Consider the following 18,054-nt stretch of genomic DNA (forward strand, 5'->3'; position numbering starts at 1 on the left):
AATTCTATGCCACAGCATGGGAGAGGCCATTTGTTTTTGTGAGTTCACATTCACAGAAGAAAAATTAGTCCAAAACTATTAATGCAAGGACAATCAAGAGTTCCCTGAATCACAATTTGCTGAAGAATATTCTGGAAAAAATAATTTTCATGTTCTTCCATTATTCTTCTACTGTTACCTAGATAGCTGCTATTGGTCATGATTGGAAATGGTATCCTAGGATAAATGGACCTGTGGTCTGTCTGCATATACTCATTCTTTGTTCTTGTATCACATACAGGTCAGCATAATATAATTTTTCTAATATTTCACTATTTTATTAAAGCAAAATTAGTCAGTTAAGACAGAGCATACTTTCTTTTTAATGATGTTTATTGTGTAGGATCATAAGCTCATATGTACTGACATATGTGTCCAACCATAGCTTTTTGCTTCTATGTATATATATACATAATAATTTTTTTTCAATAAAAACAAATATTTTAGTGACAAGGCTGCAAAAAAAGATACTGAAGAAGGGAGAAGTAGTACTGTGTCTCTGAAAATCAAAAAGAAAGCCAGTGGCATTTCTTCTGAATCTGTTAAAATACGAGCTTCGAAATGGTATGGGTTACTTATTTTTCTTCCTTCAATTTTTTTTATTTTCATTTTCTGTATCTACAGTAACTATCACCATACTTAGTATTTGGTATCATCAATTATATTTTTCTAATTCTGTTATCAGGCAGTGTTGTCATACCTGTTTAAAATGTGCTTGTTCATACTAGATTATAACTGTTTAAAATGGGTGATGCTGTTTATTTGTTTTTAGTAAAACATCAGGCAGGTTTGAAGACATTAGTGAAAGTTCGTCAGAGACTGAGGAAGATGAAGAACAGCCTGTACGTCATCAGGAAGGAAACACCGATTTGCCATCAGAATACTGGGGAATTCAGAAACTTGCAAAATATTTAAAGGTAAATAAGAAGTGTTGATAAATTTTATTAAAAAAAAAAACAAACTACTCTTTACCTTCTACATCTGAGGACACCAGACCAGCTCCTCATCCTTTCCACCTTCCATATATTTTAGAATAGCCCTGCTATGTAGTATGTTCAAATCCTGGAACTGTGGACTTTCCTATCACACACCCGTTTCTCCTGCATTTTTTTTATCTGCTATTTTTGGCTTACATAGACCCTTAGATTAAACCATCTGTTCAGTGTTATTTAAAACTTAAGATGGTATAATTTCTTTATTAATTATTGGGTTTCTGGTTTGCTTTTTGGGTGAAACTTTCCAAGATATTTCTTTATGTGGATAATAACTTTCAAGAGTTTTTATTAAAACTGAATACTTGCCTAAAGTCTTTCATCAACTATGATTAATGCATGACTGAAGTAATTCTAACGTGGTCTTGTGTCTGGATAGATGCTGTTAGTGGACAAGAAAATGTATGATAAACAGGCATCCTCTAAAACGAAAAAAGGTTTTTTTACACAGACTTGTTGAAAATCTTTTGGAACCTATAAATATAGATGTTTAGAATTCTGTGTATGTCTGAAACACGTAAAAAAACCAACAACCCTGTACTATTCTGGAAAATTCTAAAACTAATTATGTTTTTCCCTCAGGAGAAATTCCTTTACAAGTTTGTACTGGAATTTATGTACTGTAAGTTACTAATAAAAGCGCTGGTTTATTTGGTTTTTTGAGTACAGCTACAGAGTATACACATCCGACTGATAAAATGATGGTGCTGGCGTTTGGTACAGCAGAAATATTTGTGAGGAATAAGAAAAGCTTTGGCTCCTTCCAGTCCTTTAACCATTGTAGAAGAGTAACTCGGTCTTTTAAACAGTGTTCAGTGCACTCCTACTGCTTGTTCTCAGTTCACGTAACATTCAGCATGTAACTTGCTCAGGCTATCCACTAATGCTGAACACGCAATATATACTTTTTGCATTGATACAGTTGTTTCTATTTGCATGTAATTACATTCAAGGTGGTGTTTTCAAATCTTTCAGTCTACTAATAGCTTCCTTCTGTCTGTCTTACGGACCATCTCTTTGTACTTTTCTGAGAGCTCAGAGAAATAAACATGCTATTAGTAAAGACCCAAGGTCCTCCTGGAGAGGATACTTGAAATTCATTACTGGTGATGAACTCCCAGAAGTCTTTTCATTGGCCCATGGACCACCCTCTTTACTGACAAGGCTCTTCTCTCCTGGTTACATAATTCTGAAACTCCCTTTCCTCTCTAGATCCTTCATATAATCATGTTTAGATTTTAGTATTGGACTTGATTCAATACTGAAACGTATCTACACTTGCATGAAAACATTCTGAATGAAAAGTGAGAATGGCAAATAGGAAAATATATTTTTCATGCTCCTCTTTTAGAAATGAGTCTATTTTGTTCCAGTTGTCAACAAGCAAAATTACTTCATGGCTTAGAACTAGAAAAAGAAAGGGGAGCATTTTTGATCAAATTGTGAGTACCTGTTAAGAAGTGTTTATAATACAAAATTCCATAATATGAAAAAGGTTTGTTATGAAAATTCAAATGTATACTTGTTTATGTATTCATGAACACCCAAGTCTTCCAATAGTTCTTTAAATATTAAAAGAGTACTTTAAGATGTACTTAAAATAGTTCTTTGTTGATTCTTAGCTACGTAAAGCAAGAAATCCCTAGTGTCAGATAAAGCTGAAAAGAGATGCCTCAGTGGCATTTCAACCACAGACAGTGGTTGAAATGTTTTATTGATGGAGTGCTACTTTAGCTTGCACATGGAATTCATTTTAATTCAAGTATAAATACTGCACTTCTGGCCAGACTTAGGAGATTTTTTGGCATTCTTGTTGTTCATGTAGGCAAGTGTTCATGACACATGCAACAGAAGAGAAAATAAATTTATGACTACGATATTTAAGTATCTACAAGCATATTTATATAGAAGCACAAATTTCAGAGAGCTTGTGTGTCTTCAAAGGTACTATACATGGTTTGCACGTCTTAAAAATATAATAAAATGCCTTAAGTAATAGATGTTTGAGATACCAAGTTAGAAAATACAATAATTTGTAGATGCAACCATGTTTTTTACGTCTGCTAAAGTAAATGTGAATCATAATTCAGCAAGACTCTGTAAAAGATCAATTTGCAAACACAAAACTTCCATAAAACCTAAAAGATACCTAGGTTTTATACTAATGTTACATTACCATTAAAACTTAAAAAGGCGGTTGCTTCCTATATAAAGCAAACTTGCTAGATCCTGTGAATTTTGCCTGTAGGCTATGTAATTTTATACCTCTTCATGGAAAGAAAATTCCAGTGCAGGGGAAATGCCCCTCTGACTTTTTGCCCTTCTCCATTCCCTGTCCTTTCTGGGAAAGAGCAGCCATGTTGGAATTGCTCCACTGGGAAGCAGCTGCTTCTGTGGTCTGGCTCCTTGTCCTACCTTCAAGCTTCCCAGGGCTGTGAAGCAGAAGATTGAACATGTGTGCTCTTGCCATGTCTCCCCATTGACTTAAGAATGGGCAGCGAAGATAGATCAGTGAGCTTGGTGATGGTGTTGTCTTAGGCTTTGGGGCTAGAGTAGATAACATTGGAATGAAGTGTTCTGTTGATGTTTGTAACGGTGAGATTCACTCAGGAGAGCCTGCTTCAGATTTCACACTATTTATTAAAGTAGTGCTTCTAAAGTATTGGATTTCTAGAGGAAGGACTACATTTTACATGTGAAAAAAATTAGGAATTGGGTGAAGGGGTCACATTTTACAATGATCTTTTTACTAGAAATGGGGAATATCAGGTAGAAGTGCAGAGCTGTGGCAGAGCTTTGGCTGTTCACTGAAAAAAGAAAGGAGAAAAAAAAAGGTGAGAGCTGGGCACAATGCTTTGTGCTGCCTGCTGTTGAGCACTGATTATTGCCAGTTTTAAGATAAAATTGAGATGTTGAGAGGTGAATTGGGGCTGGTGACTGTGCCAGGAATAACTCCAATCTCCAGAATAAGTCTTTAATCCCTTAAGCCCTTGTGCTGCTTGGTTTTGGTTCCCTGTAAGGGTGTGATTTATATGTACACCTATGCCAGGGTGAGTTTTGGATAGAGTTCTGCAGGACCATGTCAGTTACAGAATTCTTCCTTCAGCTTCTTATCTGGAAAGTCATTCTAATTTTGGCTATATTTCAGGGATACACTAGTGAAACCAGTCAAATCTCACACTTCATGTGAAATATCCACTAATTTCATATCTGTTTTGAATTACTCCAATTCAAACGACTTCATTCTCAGAACAGCATTGTGTTTCTTTTCTACTTTGGAATCATAGGTGGATAAACCTGCTGTATCTCCCCAGGTGTTTGCATCTTGTGTCCCGTCCAGGAGCTGGGGAAAGGCTGTGGCACTGCACAGGAGCTAGGGAGGATGTGCCCTGATTATGGCCTTGAACACCAGCTCCCAGGTGTCCATGTGCCCTGGTGCTGCATAGCAGTTGATGGCTGGGAAGGGAGGACGTCTGTCCTATGACTCAGTGAAATCTCATTTACTGGACAAGGAAAAGGTTGAAAGAACTGTAGGATACACTGGGTATTGAGGTCTGCTCCACAGCTGCATTTTGGCAGGAACTTTGGAAGACTGCTACATTTAAGCAACATTCCTGTAGCTGGCAGGAGGCCTCTCTGTATTGGGCTTATATTAGAAAAAGATGGCAAACAGACCAGGGAGGCAGGAATGTACAGGAATATTCCTTCTGGTCTTTGCCTCCTTCTTTTCTTTCTCTCCAACCCCTCTAAAAGTCCTCACTTATTTCTAGGCAATTGGGTCAAGGAAATGAAACTCTGAAGAGACCAAAGCTATGGGTCTAGTTCTTACAGTGCACGTATTGCAGTGAGTATTGGCTGGGCAAGACCTACTGCCCATCACTGCTGCTTCCCCTTTGCAGTGTGAGCAGAGCTGAGCCAGGAGGATGTAGTGTGATTGCTGCACCGCAGACAGTTTACTTCCTCTTCTCAGGAAGCTCAAATTTGTCAGTTAGGGAAATACAACTATGTATTGGCTTGCAGGAAGGAATAGTGGATCCCCAGCTAAGCTCTTTGTACATGGAAGGCACTAGCATTCTTGGGGAAGAAAGGTACAGGTTAGAAGTGCAGAAAGTCAGACAGTGAAATGATGCAGGGAGGCTCTGCCAGGAGCTAAGATGCAGGATCTGAAATGAGAGGTTCATGTAAATATTGTTGATAAACAGTATGGGATAGTTTTATTACCCGGAAAGAGACAGGAAGATGTCTGGAGGTTGGAATTTAGGGGCTTGGGGCAAGCCAGGGTGCAGGAAATCCATGTATGCATGAAGGGTAGGAATGTGGCCAAGGAAGATTCAACCTATTACAGAAACAGGGAGCCTATTTCAGAACATTTGAGGACTAAATCTTAAATGGCAGTTGCATGTGTGGGGGGAGTTCTTTTGTACTCTGTGTGCAAGGTTTACAATGTGACATTTCTCTACTTGGAGGGGAAGAAGGAGACAGTCAACAACTGCTTGCACACTTCCCTGCTATGCATTAATGTAAAGTCAGTCACAGTTCATCTCTAAGGTGAGACTTGTCATATCTGAGGTCTAAGGTTTTAGATATCTGAAAAATAGATGTCTTCCTCTTAAAGAGGAAGGTGGAAAACATCCAGCCTTTCAAAATAAATTATTACTTTCTTGTGCAAATGAAAATTGTGTAGCAGTCTCAGCCCTCCTGTGGTTTAACAGGTGGTGTATACAGCAACTCTTTTATATGAACCAATTATAAATTTATGGCACTTGCAAAGATATTGATGTGGCTTGTAGATTTTTCTCAAAATTTGTATGAAATAGAGGATAGACGCAGTATTTTTTAACTGCATAATGGAAAAGTATAGCTTTCTTAAGTTATAATGGTATTGGAAATGTTCCAAATTATTAAAATGACACTAGTACTCACTATAAAATTTAAATCGGCTTCATAAACTATGCATGGATTAAGAAATTGATTGTATTTTGGGACTAGCAGAAAAGTAATTGTTTTATTCTAAAATGCAGAACCTCAAAAGAGACATGAACATATTAGCCTAAGGAATAAAATGGGTCTTCAAAGACTAATTCATTAAAAGTGAAACTACACAAAAAGTAATTTTAAATTTTGTAAGACATGAAAAAATAGTATTAGTATTACAGTGTACCCCCTAAAGTACAAATTGTTTATTTACTTATTTTACACATTGTAATACTGCTCAAAAGATTAGTGGTAGTCATAGAAAAAGTCTAAAATCTCTGGTATGTACAGATATTCCTGACCAACAAACTGCACAGAGAACTGCAAATACAAATTATGAGGAACTAACTCTCTACTTCTTGAGTCTGCTTCCATTTTTCCAGGAAGAGTTACCAGTGGATAGAACTTTACAAATATGATTGGATACTTAGATGATTAACATAGAAGTTATGAATTTGGTCAGATACATAACGAAGTTAGAAATCATTTTTTGTGCAAAATTATCAAAGAAATTTTATCTGTAATCTTGAAATCTGGCCCTAGTTGTGGAATAGATGCAGATATTAGAATCTAATAGGAGTAAAAGTATCTTATCTGTTTAGGAAATATATTGCACATTATATTATTTTTTCCACAATTTGTGGATAAGAGTTAACTGGTTTTTCTTTAAAATATCACATTAGCAAGACTTGCATGAGATTATATTTTGGCTATTAAATACAAAATAAGCATAGATATGTGCATATAAAATATTTTTGTATATAAAATAATTTTGCCATGGTGTAATGCATCTTTTCAGGACTGATCAACTTTGCAGATAATTTACCTGACCTTATTAGCAGAATGTCTAACAATAAATCTTTTATCTTCCCTTATGAAAGTATATGGTGGAATAATATGAAGGTAGTTATTCAACTGAACTGAAAGACCAAGATGAAAAATAAATTTTGCTGTAGCTTGACTAAGTGGTAGACTGTTATTTTTCAGAAAATACCAAATGTATGAGACATAATCATGTGCCACCTGCTAGTGTTTCTAGGCACATGTTTGGCTAACCTGTCAGCCTTGGCAAACCTGTCAGCCTTCATATCACTCTCTTCTCCACTGTTCACGAATATCTTTTGTTCCTATCTTCCAGTATTAGCCAAGATTTTTTTTTAAATTTCAGTAAAGAATGTGATTACTGAAAAAAAATGGAATAAAAATATGGTAAAACTGCATTTTATAGTTAAGATATGTATTTTTTAACAACCTAGCCGGTGCTGATCATGAAAAAGAAATCTTTTTATGATAAATTTACTGGGTAGGAAATATTGGCAAATGGTGAACTCTCAAATTATTATTATAATTGGCAACTCTGAAGCACTTGCATAGCTCTCTCCTCAAAATACAGTACAAACAATCATTCCTCATCACAAGAGACATATAAAATTCATAACAGCCAGTTGATTTTTGACCATTAACACCAACTCTGATGAATTTCTGGGTAGTGGAAGTTTAATTAACGTTCTGAGGGTCACCTGTTTCTAAGAGTTTCATACCTGATGATAAAAGACAAGATAGAACTAAAGAAAATAAAAGCAAAAAAAGTAGAATTCAACAAAAAATGAGAAAGAAGAGATGGTATGTCAAAAATTAAGGGCTGAGGAAAAGAATGTAATATAACTGAAGTTTGATTCTCCTCTTTCTGCAGGATTTTATTCTATTGAAAAGCAGGTAATTAAACTAATGAGCTACTGTTTTGACACCTTAACTACTGTACCTCTAAAATAATTATAAATTGCCACAGCTGTCTCAGTCTGACTTAAGCCTTTATAATCATGAAATAGATAATAAAATTGTTGGCTTTCCTAAAGGATTAGAACATGATTGTGTCTGAAAGCTACCAAGAGTTTTAAGAAGTGAGAACAGTGTTCTTCATCGGTTTTAAGTGTTCCACATTGGATCTAGGCTCAATTTAATCACAGCTTACTATACACAGTTATTTCAGAAGCATGCCTGTGCTTCAGCCATGTCTTAATCTATAATTGTTTTTCCTATGATCTCACTAAGTTCAGTTTTTAAGTTTGCTTATTTCTCCAGAGAACGTTTGTCCTTAGTTTTTCATAAACTACTGGTATCATTTTATTTTTCTTGCAAAATCTTATTTGGCTGGTTTCAAATGGCACTGTCTTTTCTGTCTGCTCAGTGCTTATGAAGCTTCAACAGTGTGTCAACTCTCCAGTAGCCTGTTACAGGCACAGGTCCTTCCTAGTTCAACCTCATTAAATTTTCTCCACAGATTCACTTCCACTGGTTTCCCAAAGGAGTTGGATCCATAAAAATAAAATAGCTGTAATAACATTAAGGCTTTTATTCTCTTTGTGAGCCAAGTGCTAGGAAAATCAAAATTAGGCAGGTCTGACACTGTCACACAAGGTCAGTAGTACGTCTGTATTATGGGCAGCCTATGTCACATCTCCAAGTCTGTAGTCAGGATTTACAAATATCAGTGTTAAATTAAAAAACAGTAGTGCTGTTTGTTTAGTTGGGTTTTTTTTATTTAATCCTAGACCCTCTTATCTTTCTCATTCAATCCTTATTTCCTGCTGATTTCGGCATGTTCTTTTTAAGAATGTAAATGCTTTATTTTCTGCAGATGAAGTGGCCAAAGAGTGGCCAAAGGCAGGGAGGGGGCTGCATCCTTGTTCTAGCACCAAGACATAAAAGTCAAGACCTAGATTGGGATTCTTCTCACTCAGCTCTAAATGTAAACAGTAGGTGTTTGTAGCTGAGCTGGGCATTCAAGGCTACCTTTATGATCAGTGGAAAAAATATGCACTTTAAGGATATGATTCATCTGATATTTTAAGCATCTAATTCAGAGTGAGATGGATCATGTTTTCAACTTCATTGTTGACTTGCTCTCAATTAACAGCAATGTAGGATGGCTATAGATGACTCGATCTTAATTATCAGTAATGTAGGATGGCTGTAGATGAGTGAATTTAGACAGATGACTCCCATCCCCACAGTCTTGCGCATTTGAAATTGTCAGTGAGTGTAATGTGAAGTAGTCTTTTGAAGGCCTACTCTTAATCTAGATTCTTTATGTATTTGGAAATAGGGGCTTGCATACTTTCTGGCCATTTTTCCTTAGAGTACTTAGTAAGGTTTAGCCTTTTTGGTAACAACCTTAGAAACTAATTGTCAGTCCTCAGTTAATGGGAGAGTTAATTGATGGGCATCTGCTAGATACCTATGCTCTAACTTTGGCCTAGCCAGCTTGGTGACTGTGCTTGAGCTTTGTTTACATAGACAATATGCATGTGATCAGGATCCTATAGATTTATTTTGGCTCTAGTTCTACTGGCTTTGCACAGCTTTTTACTTTCTTATCACCATATGCTGCACTGTCTTTGGAGCTCTTCAGGGAGTGGGCTGCAAAGTATCCTCACATTTTTATGATGGTTCTTCTGACACTGAGTTGGTGAACAAAGAGAGAGGCTGTCTGGATTCTGGAGAAAAGCAGGAGTAAATAAACACCTGGAAGGAATTTGCAAGAATTAGCTGACCAAAAAACCAGCAACATCCGATTTTGTGACATCTGACTGAGATTGATGTTGTCTGAGCAATCAGAAAAGCAAAGGAAAAAAATCCAGTAATTTCTACACAGATGCAAAGGACCTTATCTGCCTTCTGGTCACTAAAACATACATATTTCTTCGAGGAATCATATGAATCTAAGTTACTCACTGTTCTGAGAAACAGCATTTTTGTTGTCTTTAGCCAAGAATCACTTTTAAGTTTATATCTTGGCCTTATGGGTTACTTTGGTCTATATTAGCCCAACTAGCTGTTCTCACCTATCTGTATTGGCACATAATGCATCTGAGAGCTTGTTTGTTTGCTCTTCTTGCAAAACAAATTTAGCCATATGTAGCAGTTTTCCCGAAAGAACATTTTCTGTTCAGTTGGTACCTTTTAGCTAGTTGGTATCTTTTAGGAGGGTATCTTTATGGGATGGGAGGGATTTGGGAGGGAAGCATAGCTCAAGGACACCATGAGCCCTCAATGTTCACTGCTCATGTCAAAGAGACACTTTGAAGGCTGTTGAAGGATGACTGTAGGGTAAGTTTGTCTCAAGAGCTTGTGATTCATGTAGCATCACATATGACTTCAGCCAGAGACTGAAGGCAGAACGGGAGGAAAGAAGGCAGATAAAGGCTGCCATCAGGTAGAAGCCTATATAAAAAAATGTTTGCAGGTATCTGGGCTCAAATATTTAAATTTAAGGAGATAGCCCACTTGCAACATGACAATATAGGACTGCAGCAGTTTTAGGTTGAATAAAGTTAGTCCTGAATGCCAAGGCCTGATTCTGTTAAACTTGATAAAAGCGCTCTTTGCTGGCCTTGCAGAGGTTTTCAAGTCTGCAGCCAGCTTTGTTCAGGACACAGAGTATGCAGATACCTGTATAAAATCAATCATCTCATGATGAAATGTCTGAATATAACTCTCTGGTCAGCCTGCAAGAGCTGAAGGCATTGTATTGTTTGTATAGGCACTATAGTCTCATGAGAGTATAGGGTATTCAGGCTTACCAACAACACAGGTATCCTACCAGCACTGATGTCCTCTCTGCTTGAAGAAGACACAAATGCCAAAGACATGGGTGCGGTGCACACACTTGCTGTATCCTATCTTAGCGTCCATGATGATCCTCCAGGCTCTGAGTTACTACAGAGAGGCTTGTCTTTTTATACACATAGTTACTATCCCTTTAGAGCAGGCAGCAAGATGGAATACAAATATCTTCTTTAACCTCACAATTGAACATGTTTTGTCAAGCTGTGAGTGGTATTGGCCATGTTTCTGATGCTCATCAGGCAGGCTGAGTATATGTATGATGACATTGCACACTGCTATTACAGTTACTGTGGCAATGGAGTTCCCACCCCAGAATGATTCGTTACTTGCTAGTAGACGTTAGCATGACCGTTTCTAGAGGGAGTTGTCTGACCTTTTGGCCACAGATGGAGGCATGCAGAAAGCTTTGCATTTCAATACCAGAAAGCATTGGATGGAACAACTCTCCCATTGTGTGTGACTTACCAAGTGTGTAAGTCTCTGTTTTCCAGAGCAACCTCTTCTGAAAGCAAGGAGAGGGCAGGACAGTGACTGAGATTCAGCATGTCATGATCCAAACAAACGAGTGAGCAATATTCCTTCAGTTAGGGCTGAAGAAATGTGTGGCCTGTCACTTTCAAGAACATGAACCTATCATCAAGGATGCTGAGGTAAATCACCTGTTCAGGGACTCCATCTGTGTTAGTGATAGTGGCAGCTGAAGGCAGTGTACTGCTGAAGAGATAAGAGGGTACCAAGGAGGGTGGCTTCTCTTACAGAGAATGGTGAAAGATCATGGTTTGTGCATTAAGTACAGCAATTTTCATATGCTAAAAGGGCCTGTCATGGTGGGCAGAGGAAGTCTAGGATCGTTGCTGAAGCTGAGTTCATTCATGCTGGAATGTCATTGGGAGACTGTGGTGTGAATTGGAGACAGTCTAAGACTTTGTAAATACAGTTACCTCGAGACACTTTACCAGATGAGCTGAGGTCTGAACTCCGGTACAGCTATCAAAGGTACTACAGGTGGCCTGTGGTAACTAAAACCTAAGCCAGAGCTAAAACTCATTCTTGAATGGTGACATTTTGCAGTAACAGTAGTTTCTGATGGATCAATTAGATTAAATCCCAAATAACGTCTGTTGCAGTGATCTGATCTAGAAATCACGGTGGGATCATGGGTTTGTTGTGCACATTACAATCTTTTTATTTTTCTCTCCAAATTTGTCTAGCGTTGAAAAGTGTGCTCCATTGTCTTTACAAAATTCTTCAGATGCAACTGGGGAACAAATACACTCCTAAACTGAAAATTTCACAAATGAGAGGAAGATAAACTTGCACTGTTAAGATATTATATATTACCTTGGCCAGGTTTTCTGTGTTTTTTGGGTCAGCATTTCACTTCTCTCCAAGTTTGAGGTTTGAGAAGTTACTGGGAAAATCATTCCACTACTCCTAGTCCAATGAAGTAAAAGTTCATGTGTTTGCACATGGACTCCATTGAGTCTTACCTCCTCTACAGTAGAATCCAATTACTATGAATCAGAAAAGGAAAGCTAACAGAATGGATACATGTCTTGGGAGCGTTTTCAAGAGGGAATGAACAGGTGCCTAACAAAACCTTCTGGTTCACTCAGAAAATAATAGACTTACTCTCTTGTTTGGAAACTAATTTCTTTTCAGTTTCATAAAATATGGTGACAATTTAAACTCCCTGTGTCTGGGTCATAACATATATGTCACTTCTGCCACTGTCAAGGGTCAGGGTCAACGTATTAATGTGAACAGTTTGGATTTTGTGATTTTGTGATGCCTGTGATTTTCCACTGACTTTACTTATATTAATCTGTATGGTTTACATACTGCCAGGCTGTAGCCAAAGAATGCCAGAAGATTCAGGAAGTGGGGCAGGGAATTATTCCATAACTCAGTTATACTTGTCCATAACTCATCTCTTAACAAGTTGCAGCTTGTATGTTTTATAAACTAAAATGAAAAATTGGAACTAGTATTTAAACTAAAACAAAACTCAGAGTGTTTAGAGGTTCACTAGCATAGGAAAATTGCCTTGCTGAAGTATATTATACTGCAATACTCAGTCTTTCATTAAGCTTTATCGAATTTTATTTAAATTTTGAAGTATTTTCCAGCAGAAAATTACAAAATGGTCTGTGATTTGAGAGAGTCAAGTTCAACAGAAAATCAAAAATCACAAAGGTATAAATGAAGAATTCTGTTTCATGCTTTACTACTTTTTTGACTTTCTTGTTTTATAAAAATGGCAATATTTTAATAATATTTTTGGCTGGGATTCCACTTAAACAATGTTTTTGTTCTAGGAGTTTTTTCATTCCGTTAATGAATTTTAATTAAATAATTTCTGGTATAACAGTAAAGGTTTCTATAATTTGACCTACTTTCCTTTGGATATCACATAAAGCTATTTGTTCGTTCAGTATTTTCTAAAAATATATTGACTTGGTAGGTTCAGTCTGAATTTCGTCAAGTATATTGTAATTGCCATTCAGATTGTATATACTCATAATCAAAAGTAGGGTATTATTATACATAAGAATGACAAAACCGCCCACAAACAACAATTTTCTTTCCTGTTATTCAGTCACAGGCTTACTATCACAGACATGCACATTAAGGTATCTATGCAGGACTTACTTAATACAGTAAATAAAATGAACTTTTACTATGGCAAAATGAATTTCAGCCATAGGTCTAAACAGGAAAAAAAAAATCCTTGACATTGCCATGGAAGGTAAAACAGTATTTCATTTTCTGGTTGCATTCAGTTATATTCAGTCTAAATCCAAATTGAAATTAAATAAATTAATAAAAACCCCTCCAAATAGGTACCATATTTATAGAGAAGTTTGTGAGCCAAAAGCTGTATAATTTTCATTTTATTTCATCTTGCTTTCTCTCAGGAAACTGAATTGCACTATAAATTGATTGTAATGTTTATATTTTTCCATGCATGTATGTGCATTCTACTACAAATTGGGCAACACATTTGGAATCATCTTCTTTATAGCCTTGTTAGTACTTTTATTACTTGTACTCCAATAATGCCTTTAGGTTTCAGTTGAAAGTGGGGAACAAAGATACTGGAAAAGGCATCTGGCCAGTAGCAGGCAGGAATTTTGTCAAAGGACTCAAAGACCACTGGTATCCTGAGTCCAGGTATGGTGCCTTTCTCATAAAACTGTCCTTTCTCTAGTGTCAGTTGTGACAGTTCTAAACTTTGATACAGGTCTTTGCTGTAGGAAGACCAAAGTGGCATAATAATGCCACATACTATGTCAGAGGGTTCAAGCAAAAGGAATGGGGTAATTCATGCTATAAAGTGGACTGTACCAGGTTAGATACTCCATGGGTCACCTGTACAGCTCCTGCACAATCATCTCAGCTATCTGAAAAGCTAAGGTTTCTGCCTGCTGGCAGATCATCTGCAAAAACTTTAATGGTGTTTACCCTTTCCAGAGATTACTCTAGAGGAAATTTTATATCTTTCTTTCCTAGCCTACTGAACTGAGATCATAGTTTCAAAATTTAAAGCTTTGTATTGACTAGGAAGAGTTTTAATTAGGATGGAACAGGTGATATTGAAATCTTAAGCCTGTATATTTTATTATCTATTGTATGTATCTGTGATCTTATTATCTGTTATGGATCAATCCTCCTTTTTTAGTGAAGAGAAGGGTAATGCATGATAAGGGTAATCTAATAAAAAACATTTAATATTTACAAAATTTCACTAAAAATAAGTAATAGAAAATAGGGCTAGAGCAGAATGCAGGAGGTCATTTACTCCATCTGCTTGTCTCCAAAACAACATCAATTCTTTCTGTGTCTTCTGGACAAATATTTCTGTAACTTTTCTTTCCTGTGGTGGAGATTTCATAACTGCTGTAAGCAACATATTCCAAAATTCAAATATTCTTACCGTTAAATTTTTTCTAATACCTAGCATAAAGCAGCCTTGATGCCATTTAACCCCGTTATTTCTTGTCTTACGAACAATGGACCTGGAGAACCGATGACTGTCTTTGTAGCTGTTCTTCAAACCACTTTCTTATTCTCTTCATCTCTAAACCACTCCAGTTCCTTCTGTTTTTCTGTGTAGATCATACTTTTGAGATATTTTGCTGTCCTCCACTGGTCTTCATCAAGTTGGTCAGGATCTTTTTTGAAGTATGATACCTAGAGTGAATGTAGTAATTAAACTGTGGTTTTATCAGTGCCAGACTGAAGAAGGATGATTTCTTGTATCTCACAGGTTACAATTCTGTTCATAAGTCTCTCTGTAAAGTTTGCTTTTTTGTCTGATGACACTGTGATATTGACAGGTAATATTGACGTTGTTTTCCATTGTTAACACCAGCTTTTTTTCTGCAGTTCTGCAAACTAATCATGGTCTTTGGTATCAGCCAATTCTCTCAGTACCATAGAGTGGATTCCATTAAGATCAGCTAGTATGAAAACATCTAAGTTCTCTAAGTACTTACTGACTAGTTATGTCCTTAGCATAAGCAGAGTGTTTACTGCATCATCATTGGCATTAGTACATATTACTAGAACACAGTAAAGACTAATGCATAAAAAAGACCCATTAATGCTTTTAGCTTTCTTGGTTTAATTTGTTGAAAACTTGCTATCGACTAACAGGTTTTTTTCCTCTTGATTATTACGGAAATATCAAACAAAGTGATGGTTTCAACTTGTGTGTCTCTTGGTAGTTGTATTTTGGTTTGTGGCCTTATATGCTTGTGTTATTCTTTTATTTTCACTCTTAGTTATTTGATCTTGTCCTCACTCTCTATCCTTCCTAAGCTTCAGCCAACTGAAGAGCTCTTGATATTGCCTGATTAATGTCTCTCTACACTTCCCATTCTTCATCCTCAATGAGATTTTTGCTTTTGTACTCATTATGTAATTTTTTTAAAGGCACTAATGACTCTTCTGAGCTTCCTCTTTCCTTCTTTCCCATTACATCATGCCTTCTGGTTTCCTGAATTTACAAAACAACAATGGATTAATTTCTGGCCTCCTATGATCTTTTATTTAATTGCTATTTGATACACTGCCATTTAAAAACATTGTTGTACCTGTGCAATATCCTGGGCAACGAGCCTTTGCACTGCCCTGACTTATGTTGGGAATCGATTTCAGCTGCTTTAGGAGGTAATGGCTGCAAAATAAGCACAAAGCCATCTTTCACAGTTCTTTTCACTGTAAAATTCATTTAACAAACTTACAGAGAAGAAATTGAAATGCTTAAGAATATTATAATATGTCCCTATAGCTAATTTTGATTTTTTCCTCCTACTGGAACTCTCTTGTGGCTTAAGAAGCCCTAGGATGGCCTTAAATACTAATTTTACCAAATACTAGCACCAGTAACTAAGTGGGTAGCTACTTTCTACCACTGCTGTTGTTGAGAAGCCACCATAACCTGAAATTATGGAATCATAAAATGGTTTGGGTTGGAGGGGACCTTTAAAGATCATCTAGTTCAACTGCCCTGTCATGGGCCAGGACATCTTTCACTAGATCTTTGAGCAGTGTGTGTTGGGCATGCTGTATTTGAATGTGTTTCTGCCAGAAGGTGTCAGAAGGTACTTGAATGCTTCAGAAGCAGTATCCAGCATTCCCTGAGATCATAAGGAAGAATTTCTGAAGGCCCAAGGATTTCTAAATGGAGAAAGATAGGATGCTAAGGAAGTCAGTGAAAAGGGGGCCTGGATGCAGCCAAAAGTTTATGCATCTTCCATCTTTCTGTGCATTCAGAATGAACTAACTGATGCATGTAGTCATATTTGGAGAAACATTGCCAAATAAGGATGTTTCTAATATAGTGGTGACTAAACCTGTGAGATTGGACTCACACATGCCAAATTTATATACAATCTTATCGTCATCTAAAACAGCTGCCTTTGTGTACATACCATACATTAAAAGTTTTAACTAGATTAATCTGTTCATTATTGTATTATAAAGGTGGCCTGTTAAACACCTCAAAAATAAAAAACGAAAGAAAGAGAGGCTTTGCTACACATTATAGTTCTGTAATTCTCAGTTGTGAGCTCAGAGTATCATAATAGAGACATTACACATACATTGCACAGAATATGTTTTACTGATAGTGTAGCAGTGATAGTGTTTTATTTTCATTTAATTTGTGGATATATGTGTTATACCACTATATAGGAAGAGAGGCACATATTAAACTAAATCTGTGTTTAATTTCAAGCCTTAAAATTGATTGTTGATCTGCCAGTAGAGTTTATTTTGCATCCAACATATCAGTTGTCAAATGGTATAACAACATGATGCAGATTTTATGTCAACTTAATGAAGAGGTAACTATTTCCATGCATGTTAAAATCTATGCTATAAGTACTGCAAGACTTACTGTAATGATAACTTCAAGAAACAAAAAATAATTGTTGAAACCATGAGTAATATTTCTTATTTTGTAGAACTGATGCTTCAGCACATACGAAAAATATTTTATTGTGGTTTTACTTTAAAAACGCTTAAAGTGGTGCATTTTTGAAACTGAAAAAATAAAATGCATATATATATTTTATATACAGTTCTATTTTGTATTTAATGTAAAAGAATTAAATGTTGTTTATTTTTTAAAAACCTGGTCCATACTAGATGTCACGTGCCAACCATTATACATGTAAGGTAAGTGAATTACGAATGACTATGTTATATATAAATGTAGTTTCACTGTAGGAGAAGCACTCCTCAAAAGAAGTGACATCGCTTGTCAGGTTAGTGATATACTTCTTATATGTAAAATAATAAAAAGAAGTTTTCTCTTTAAACACCTGTTGCAAAATTTTTATAATACAAAGCAAAGTAAATCTCAAAGTCTAAGCTATATGAAAAGACCACAAACTTCATAAAAAGACAGCTGTTAGTCCTTTTGAGCTACAGAATATTCTGTATAGTTTTGTAATCATATCTTTTTTTAAAAAAAAATCATTTAGAGTTTGATATGTGTGGATAAACTGATTTCTCTAGGAAAACATTTGAGAAATTGTTGTAGTATATTATTCCCTAGGACATATTTTCAAAATAGATCAAAACATGTTCTTAAAGCAAGACATGTTTCATTTTCTTCTGAAGTCAAGATGATAACGAAGATTAAAGAAAGATAACATAAAAAAAAAGTAGGAATCTTCCTTTAGGACACTATATGTTACAGATGTTAAAAAATTACCTTTATATTTAAGCAGTTTTCTGTAGGGAAATTCTGTGGATATCTATTGTTACAAGAAATTTAAGTAAAAATTATCTATGAAGTACCATTGACATACATACCTTTTATTGATTAGCAGAAGTCTTTATTGATTAGCTGAAGTCTTTTGTCTGATTTAAGTTAACGATCTGAAACTTTATGAAGTATTTTTCT

General features: G+C 36.0%; 1 protein-coding gene across 1 annotated transcript in view; it reads left to right on the top strand.

Moving 5' to 3' along the window:
* ODAD2 (outer dynein arm docking complex subunit 2) overlaps positions 1-18,054 on the top strand; it is an 88,058-nt gene that overhangs the window by 9,777 nt on the left and 60,227 nt on the right. Inside the window, exons 8-9 of the mRNA XM_075022453.1 lie at positions 478-603; positions 812-956. Coding sequence (XP_074878554.1) covers positions 478-603; positions 812-956 — 271 coding nt within the window. The remainder of the gene's footprint in view (positions 1-477; positions 604-811; positions 957-18,054) is intronic.

Source organism: Buteo buteo, chromosome 2, assembly GCF_964188355.1.
Source record: "Buteo buteo chromosome 2, bButBut1.hap1.1, whole genome shotgun sequence".
Lineage (NCBI taxonomy): Eukaryota > Metazoa > Chordata > Aves > Accipitriformes > Accipitridae > Buteo > Buteo buteo.